This window comes from Arachis hypogaea, chromosome 5 (assembly GCF_003086295.3).
Source record: "Arachis hypogaea cultivar Tifrunner chromosome 5, arahy.Tifrunner.gnm2.J5K5, whole genome shotgun sequence".
NCBI classification, from domain to species: domain Eukaryota; kingdom Viridiplantae; phylum Streptophyta; class Magnoliopsida; order Fabales; family Fabaceae; genus Arachis; species Arachis hypogaea.
Genome location: NC_092040.1, coordinates 114,264,550 through 114,274,536, shown reverse-complemented (window position 1 = coordinate 114,274,536; position 9,987 = coordinate 114,264,550). Strand labels below are relative to the sequence as shown.

At 25.9% G+C, this 9,987-nt stretch overlaps 1 protein-coding gene across 1 annotated transcript; it reads right to left on the bottom strand.

Annotated features, from left to right (window-relative positions):
• Positions 1-3,483: 3,483 nt before the first annotated feature.
• Positions 3,484-5,835, bottom strand: LOC112802970 (uncharacterized). Its single transcript, XM_025846408.3, has 2 exons — positions 4,828-5,835; positions 3,484-3,839 (listed from the first exon to the last, which is right to left on the bottom strand). Exon 1 carries the CDS (start codon positions 5,675-5,677, stop codon positions 4,874-4,876), a length of 804 nt encoding a protein of 267 aa, XP_025702193.1. The 5' UTR covers positions 5,678-5,835; the 3' UTR covers positions 3,484-3,839; positions 4,828-4,873.
• Between the last annotated feature and the right edge of the window lie 4,152 nt (positions 5,836-9,987).

Below are 9,987 nucleotides of genomic sequence, written 5' to 3'. Positions count from 1 at the left end.
CTTCTAATTATAAATTAGCCGACAAATGTCCTCCCTTGTCGTCAAGCAACCAAACAATAATTAAATTACAGAAACATACTTCAACTTCTTCCATGTCGAATCACTTCTTCATAGGATACGTAGTTGCTACTTGCTAGGGTTTCACTTGAACAACGTAAGAGGTTGAGCTTCCCATTTCCATTAAATAAAATTATTTTGATGTTACGGCTCCACTCGCTAACAGAATAGAAATAGAAGAGAATTATTTTGAGGAGTTTAATTTGGATGCAGTATCGTACAATTACATCTGTGTTTTTTGATAACTATTTGAAAATAATTATTTTTAAAGATGTGACGTTACGTAATTTAATACACTTATAAAATTATTTTACACTGAAAATTCAGTGCATCAAAATTAAATTCTTATTTTGAGATACAAACTTATTTAAAAAAATAATAAAACAAACATAAAAGTAATCAAAATATTTTTGTATTGAAATAAAGCTTTTCTATTTTTTGTTTGACGCACTTATCAAACTATTTGTTCTAGAAAGGAGTTGAAGTTCACAAATTAGTAAATCTAAATTACTTGTAGGTGACTTAATTAGCTTGTAAGTATACTTATTCTTGTTACTTAGTGTACGTGTGTACTTACATATGTCATATATGTGTTGAAAATAATTTACAATAAAAGAGGAAGTTAATTATTGTGAAGCAAAAGTTGCTAAGCATGAATGTCCCTTGGTGCACAAGTTATCTTTCTTATTATTAGCTACTCAAATATTGTCATTTGAATAGTCGTAACTGGAACTATTGATAATTATAAGAATGATTAAAGTTACTGAATAGTAATTTACTAGTGCTTGAAATAAATTTTCAAATAATAAAAAATTATATACGAAAAATAATTTTTAGATTAACTAATTACGACTGAACACAATTTAATAGCATCCATAATGTACCAAATGAATTTACTATTTTTTACTACCATGTCTTTTCATTGGTCAAAGAATAGAACCGTTGACAAGGAAATATTGTATTGTAAGTTTGTAACCTATCAAAGTCTCGTAATCCTAATCTCACCTAACCATATGATAGATCAAGTGGCAGCAATTATATAAAAAAAAATATTGAACTGTAGGGACCTTGTTTTGTTTATTCATACCTTAACAATATTCCCTATAACAAGTGTCTAAAGATATTAGTTAGTGAACAAAGAAAGAATAGTGCATAAATATTTACAAAATTAATAATTAGTGAACCACTATTTTATAGAAAAAAGTATATAACTATTAATAAATTTTATTATTCATTTATTATAGGTTAGTTATTCTATTATAGTATGTATAATTATTCTGGTGATTGATTACTAGTTGGTAGAATATATAAAATAGTTAATTTAATGATTGATTTATATTATACATAAAATATTTTTGTTTCAAGAGTAAAATGATAAATACATTTTTAAAAATTTATTGTTCGGACATATTACATATTAGTGACATATTAGTTTTAAAAAAAATACCAATAAAATTATTTAAGATAACAAATATAGATACGTTACTTTTAAATTAGTCTCTATGATTAGAATAAAAAATTTTAATTTAAATTAATTTGTCTATATTTATTATGATAAGGGAGTACATGAGAGTACATATACATAATATAAATTTTTATAGCATACAGATATAACCATACAGATACAAGTTAAGAATACTGTGACAAGTGAAATGCAGCTGCACTCAGAGAAACAAGTTTGAAAAAATTTTTGCAACTTAAAGAATTAGCTACATTGCAAATACTTTTAGTATAGCTTCGAGCTTGGCGATAGAAGCAATAAGGGCAGCTTTGTCTTTCTGCTTAATCGATTCCTCGTCAAATCCAGATTCCTTAAGGCGTTTCCAAATCTCTTCATCAGCGAGAGGGTTTCTCAAAATCCTGGAACAGGGCATTATGGATAAATGCTTCGTAGAACTAGCAGGAGTAGCCATTGACCGAGGCGTCGAAACCTCCATCTCCTACGCTCCGTTCGAATCTCTTATCTTATCTGCTTCTTTAGGGAGGTGAACAATTGGTTCTGTTAATGATGATGTTGGTTCGACCGGTATGATATTGCTTGGGGTGGTAGTTCTATTGATGATGATGCTGCTTCGCGGTGGTTCTGTTAATGATGATGCTACTGCAGCTGATTTGCTGGTTCTGTTGTTCTACTGGTGATTGTGCTGTTGTAGCTGCAGTTGGTTCTGCTAGTAATGGTAAATATATTTATCGCGATGTTTTGAAAATAGGATCGGACCGACCGATCAAATCGGTTCAATCGGGAACTACAAATAAAATGATCCGGTCCACCGTGTAAAACCACAAAATTAAAAACTGCTCAAGAATCATTGAACCGGCCAATTACCGGCAAGTCGGACTGGACCGGAACCCGGCCGGTTCACAGAAAACGACCTCGTTTCCTTCCTTGAGAGGAAAAAGTTGTGCGTTACCCCCATTTCCCGTCTCCAACTCCTTCCTTCATCAAACCCTAGCCTCCACCAATAGTTATCGCCGTCCGTCGGCTCAACCCTGCACATTTGGTCTATGTTCACTTATCTTTTCAATCATTTGGTTGCCAAAGAATCAAGGAGTTTTAATTTTTATTTGTTTTTTTAATGAGCTTCAAGTCAATAAAATTATTGAATGTGACCTCTATGATGTATTGCACATAAGATGCTTTTCCATTTAAATTTAACCTTACATAAAGGACATATATATTTGGTAACAATTATAATTGGAAACTTTCAACTGGTACTTTCTCATGTTTTTAGAGTTTTGCATATTTCTAATAAGCTTACTTGTATAAAGTACCTTATAATTTATTTATTATACTATTCTAAAACGGTTTATCCGGTTAAACTATTGGTTGGACCGGTTAGACCAGTAAATCAATAAATCAGTAACTAAAACGATTTGATGACCGATCCGATTTTTTGAACTTTGGTTTATCGAAACATAGATAGGAGAGTACACGGAATACATATATATTGTTTATTTACTAAGACAAAAATTATGAAGGATATAATCATACACAAATACTCATTAAAATATACACTTATTAAAAAAATATATTTTGTGTCTTTTTAAAATATGGAGACACAAATTTTTTACTTTGAAAAACTAATTTTTTTATAATTTTTTAGTTTTATCTAACTTACCAAACACAACATAAAATTAATATTTTCTTATGTTTATATACTCTTGTGTATTTTTACCTTTATCTCATATATGGAGACAATAATTAAATACAATGTTTTTTTATAGAATAATTTGTCCAAAATATAAATTTTAAAAATTTATTTCTCATTTTACTTTTATTTTAATTATATATGTATTAACTTGTAATAAAACTTGCATGTGAACCTTGATATAAATTTAATTTTTTTTTAGCTTTAAATGAGAATATTTAAGTGATGCGGAGTGTATATTGGAGATTCGGACTAATTCTAAAGCAAATAAATAATATGCAAATAATGAGGAAATTTTATTTATTTAAATTATAAAATTGGCTTGGAAACCATTATAACCACAAGAAATGCATGTAATTGTCAATGACACTTGCCAAAGCAGTGCCTTACAACTCCGCAAACACACAATAATAATTAAGAATTTTAATATAGAAAGGGAAACATACAAAAGGAAATTATTGGAATGGAACCAATCATATTATAAAGAAAACATTTTGACACTTCTTTTTCTTATGTAAACAAAACAAAATGCGGAAACTTTGTTTCCCATGGATTTCTCGTATAATAATGTTGAAGTGCTTCATTCATTCTGCTATATCCATCACTTTATTTATTTGAAATATTCTTGAAACCCTACAAAATACAAACATATCAACACATATTATTAATCAATCTGTCCCTGTTCAGGAAAAAAAAATTATTAATAATTAATCAATAAAAATTTAAGATTTATAATTTTAAATTTTAAATATTTTTATTGTACAAATTTGTTGTTGTCTAATTATTAGTTAATTTTTATTATTTCTTTAATATTACCAATTTTTATAACAAACTACTCCTAATAATATTGGTAGTATGACTTTTTAATAATAAATGTGACTTTGCATTTGAAACTTTTCAAACCAAATTACTCCCAATAAAAACGAGAAAAATATCTTGATTCCATTTAAGAGTATTAATGCACGCGATTTAAATTTTCTGGGTGAGATTTAAAGTGAAGAAAAGTATTATCTGATTAATAGCTCGCACGTTGCTGTGTAAAGAAAAATGAGTAGGGTCAATGCTTGGCATATTAAAAATACAAAACTCTTTTTTTTAAGTTTAAAATGTTAAATAATAAAAATATAAATAATTATATATTTAATATGTATAAAAGTATATTAAAATTTAAATTTTTAGTTATTTAAGATGTCATGATATATATTATTTTTATACAAAAATTTAAACTGATAAAAAAATAATTAAATAATTATATTTTTAATATATTTCTTTAAATAAGAGTATTTTTTAATTTATTTTATTTCTATTTATATATATTATTTTTTTATATTTATCTTATCCTATTATATTTTTTTTGTTTTATTAAAAATCAAACTTAGCTTTTTATCTTTCAGATATAAAATTATAATACTATTGCATGATACCACTTCTCTTTAAAAAATTACACTATAGAAAAAGTGATATAAATAATTATTTTTCTAATATAAGTTTTCATACTATATTATAAAATATTTTTAATTTAAATTATATATATATATATAAAATCCATAATATGCACTTTATTTTATTATTATTACTATCTTCTATAATATTTGGTTGCAGGAAAAAGGTGGAAGCTTACCACGTAGGATAATAGTTGTAAACTTCTATGCTAAATAAACCACCATCTAGTAGTGGTGGTATGGTGGAGGAGGTGAAGCATAGACGTAATGTGGCGGAGGTGGTGAATAAACTGGTGGAGGAGGAGACTTATATTTGTAAACTGGTGGTGGTGGAGATGAGTACTTGTAGGGCTTCTTTGGTGGAGGAGGAGGAGAAGAATAATGGTAGGGTGGTGGAGGTGGAGATGAGTACTTGTAGGGCTTCTTTGGTGGTGGTGGAGGAGAAGAATAGTGGTAGGGTGGTGGAGGAGGAGACTTGTACTTGTAAACTGGTGGGGGAGGAGATGGGTATTTGTAGGGTTTCTTTGGTGGTGGCGGCGGAGAAGAATAATGGTAGGGTGGTGGTGGTGGAGATGAGTACTTATAAGGCTTCTTGTGTGGTGGTGGAGGAGAAGGGTATTTGTAGGGTGGAGGCGGCGAATGAACTGGAGGAGGCGGAGAGTGATAGTAATATGGTGGAGGCGGCGAGTGGACTGGAGGAGGAGGAGAGTGATAGTAATATGGTGGTGGCGGCGAGTGAACTGGAGGAGGAGGAGAGTGGTAATAGTAAGGCTTTTTAGGTGGTGGTGGTGGAGAAGAATAATGGTATGGTGGAGGAGGTGAGTGAACTGGAGGAGGCGGAGAGTGGTAGTAGTATGGTGGAGGTGGGGAGTGCACCGGTGGCGGCGGAGAGTGGTAGTAGTAAGGCTCTTTAGGTGGTGGTGGTGGAGATGAGTAGTGGTAGTTATTGGCTGAAATTTGAGATGGGAAGCTAAGAGCTATAATTGCTAATACAAGAGTGAGTGTAGAGGTCATTAGGGACCCCATCATGTTTTTAATCTTAATTAAGGGTTTGTGTATGCTTTAGCAAAGGCATTCCCACCCCCTTTATATAGTTTCTTTCACATTTGTGGTTGGTGTGTATATGATAATGATTTCATGTACTATACTACATTATATATATTTTATTATCTTTCTAAAAGTCATATGAAACTAGCTTTGTCCATCTACCATGCATTTCATTATAAGGGGTTATTTCAAATTTTCAATAGCAAGACCTTGTATAAACGGTTGAATATTTCTATATATTCTCTTAATTACTTGGCTTGACCTAACTTTTATGCTATGTGAAAATTGAAATCCACAATTGTATTTTAAAATGTTATAACTTATAAGGCTTCTTTCTTTCTTTCTTTCTTTTTATTATTATTATTATTATTATTATTATTATTATTATTATTATTATTATTATTATCATCACATGGGATATGAGTAAAAAATACAAAAGAAAATTATGTTTTGAGACAAATATTTTACATATTTAAATTCTATATCTCTCTTATTTTTAAATAAATAAATATATTTTTTTCATCAATACAAAGTCTTAACTCATATATAAAAGCTTATATATATCTCTCAATGTTTCTACATTTTCTTTTCTTTGTACGTTTCTCCGATTTAACCTTTGAGATTACTTTTGGGTTACCCTCATTAAGATAAACTTATAACCTTAAAATTATTAAAAATATAGTAAAGACTCACGTGAAATTATCTTTATATAAAATTAAAAATTATTAAATAATAATTTAATTAAATTTGTCAAATTTTTTAACAAATCTTAAATATATATGAATTTTATAACAAAACAACAGCTAGTAAATTTTTACCTAAAATTAGTATACTGTATAGATTCAAATAGGCATACGTTTTACATCTCTGAATAAGGAAATGAAGTCGGCACTAAAGTTGTATCCAATTGAGTGTAGCATAGTGGCTTATCATAACTTCATTTATTTAGTATTAAGTCACAATGCAAATCACTAAATTACTAAATTATATGTATAATTTGACTATTAATCCTCTTGTGTTGGCGACGTGAAGAGCACACACCATGGCTAGTTGTTATCCTACATTACAACAATACAATTCTTAAATCAATTTGTCATATTATATTATACATAAATATAATCACATTTATATAGTATACATTTTGCCAAATATTATTTATAATTTTTTTACGGTATTTTTTAGTTAAACAGATTAAAAATTAATTTATTATAAATTAAAATTTTATTAAAAATTTATTATTAATCAATAAATTACTACATATATAATACAAGATTCAAACTATTTCTGATATTTATTACTTAAGCGACTAATAAACTAACTACTATTAAAATAACTCAATTTAGTATATTTATAATTTTATTAGATTCTTAGCTTGATATTTTTTAAAAATATTATTTATATATTAAAATTAATTATTAAAATTAATTATTAATATATTTATATATTAATATATATAATTTAATTTATTTTTAATATATATTTATATTTTAATATATATTTTACATTAATATTAATTTTAGTAATTAATTTTAGTATATATATAATTAAATATTTTTATATAAAGATATTTTACATGTTACCCAAGTGGGCTACGGATGAACGCGCATTTGGATTTGAAAGAGACAAAGCAATCCATGCACAATCAATCAATTACTAATAAAGTAACTGCTAAATTAGCTGGTAATAATTTTGACACTTCATTATGTTACTAATTTTCTTCATAAGATAATATAATAAGAAGAAGCAGTCACCAACGAACCATAATACTTTATTATTATCATATATATTGGCCTTCGTACGTAAGCAATTATTTTTGTAATAATTAAAATGAACGCGCAAAGTCTCTTGTAAAATTATTATTATTATTATTAGGTATATCTATCTAATCGATTTGTCATTTTCCCCCTCTGTATTTTCTTCAACTCATTAGAGAATTTTGAAAACTGTAAGAAAGAGAACACGTACGGTTGCCTATGTTTACTTTCTCCTCTTATCTTTTAAGTGTGTGGAATAACAATACGAATATAATCATGGACTTACATGGTAGCATTCAATGGTTTCAGATTGAGCATTCAATATTAACAAACTTCAACGAACTTGAATAGATTGAATAGTAATTTATTTGTGTTAAAAGTATAATTATTTATGTATTTTTATTTATTATTTTTTGTTTTTTTTTTTAAATAACTATAATATAATAATAAAATTTTTATAATTTAAAAGATTTAAAATTTAATTTTTATTTATTAAAAATAATTAGTATAAAGTTAATAAAAAAAAGCCTGGACAAATAAAAGAGAGCATGACAAATCTCATTTTATATTGCCATCAACAATAAACTTATGTATGTGTTAATTTTATCGTATTTTAAAAAAAATATGAAAATGAATAAAAATAAAACATTCATATCTTTTATTTGCCTTTCAAATAAAATAATATCAAAAATATTTAATAAACAAAAAAATTAATTAAAAATATACCTAATAACTTATTTTATTTAATATTTATTAATTATTATAATAATTAATAAATATTAAATAAGATAAATTTTAATTTTTTTGTGTTTCTAATATTATCGAAATGATATATAGTTGGTGGGAGGCTAGCATAACGTATGGAATTTTGCATTGCATAAGTAAAAAGACAAGATTAGCCTATATATATCACTCTTTTTAAACCTTTTTTATTTTAATTTTTAAGCATATTCACTATCTAAAGTAATAAAAGGTTGCTGTATGAAAATATTATACGTAACTTTGTCTTCCAAATAATGCCGGTGACTTAATAATAACATATATATATATATATATATATATATATATATCCAAAATTAAAATATTTATAATGTCCGTAATATATAATAAGGATGGTTTGATTCTTTTTTATTTATTTTAAATATTAGTTACAATGCAGTTTATTATTAATACTTTAATCAATTAGAAAATGTGTATGTGAAGAAAGCAGGCTCATGTATATCCACTGTATATGCAGGGCGGATTTAAGGGGCAAGTGGTGGCCTTGCTCCCAATAAATTTTAAATTTATATATTATTATAATAGATATATTATATAGAATAAAATTTAATAATATAATAATAATAAAAAAAATTAATATTTTTTTATGTATTAAAATTTAAATTTTTTTATATACATTTATATTATTTATATTTTTTATTTAATTTAAATTTTTTTTATATTTATTTTTTTAAATTAATTTTAACTTCTATAATTATATAAAAAATATTTTAATATTATTTTTTTAGTTGATAATTTAATTGTTTTTTATTATTTTTTATTATTTTTTACCTTTATTATTATATAAAAATACTTTAATATATTTTAAATTCACATAACAAAATTATTATTGAAATTAATTTATACTATTTTATGTCATATTTTATAATGACATAAAACATAAAAATTTAATTCACAGCATATAAATATTTATTAAAATAAATTAATTAACAAAATATTTAAAAATAGATAATTTTATATTTTATCAGATGTAAAATTATAAAAAATTATAAAAAAATATAAAGATTGAGATAATAATTTTTTTATTTAACAAGTATTTATTAATTTTTTAATTAAAAAATTAATTATAATATATCTATTATCAAATATATGACATTATATTTAATTATATAAAATTTTAATTTTTGGATCTCTTCATAGTTAGATTCTTAGATCTGTCCCTTGTATATATGAGTACATGGATTTTTAAAAAATGTAATAAACAATTCGTTGAGATCTTGTGCATTAACCATTAATTGTGGCCTTTGAATTTTGACCCTAATAAAGGCTATACATGTACAACGAGCACAGGATGAGAATATATACTATCATTATTCAAATATATACATAACATTTTTCTTTATTCATTAGTGTTTGTTTAGAGATTTTCCCACCAACAACCATCTCACCTAAAGAAATTGAAATACTTTAATAAATTAATTTTGCAATAATTATGATGCATTTATGCTTTTTACATGAGAGAGATGTATATGTATATGCTTAGGTAAAAACTCAGGTGCAGTCGACTTTACGTGAAGTTGATACTTAAAAGTTGTTAGATGAAAATTTAGTCAAATCAGTCAAGTTATCTAACGATTCTCAGGTATTAATTTTATGTGAAGTCAACTACAACTGAGTTTCCACCGTATACTTATTAATAACTTGGAGGATCCTAAAAAGTAAAAGAGATCAGATGGGAAGCATATACCTATAAGTTGTTTAAGTATTAAAAATTTAAAATCAAAAGGGATCGGAAAGTAACATGTAAATAGAAATTTA

What these genes read in the sequence shown, in the direction of transcription:
- LOC112802970 (XM_025846408.3), bottom strand. Translation starts at nt 5,677, where the DNA reads ATGATGGGGTCCCTAATGACCTCTACACTCACTCTTGTATTAGCAATT.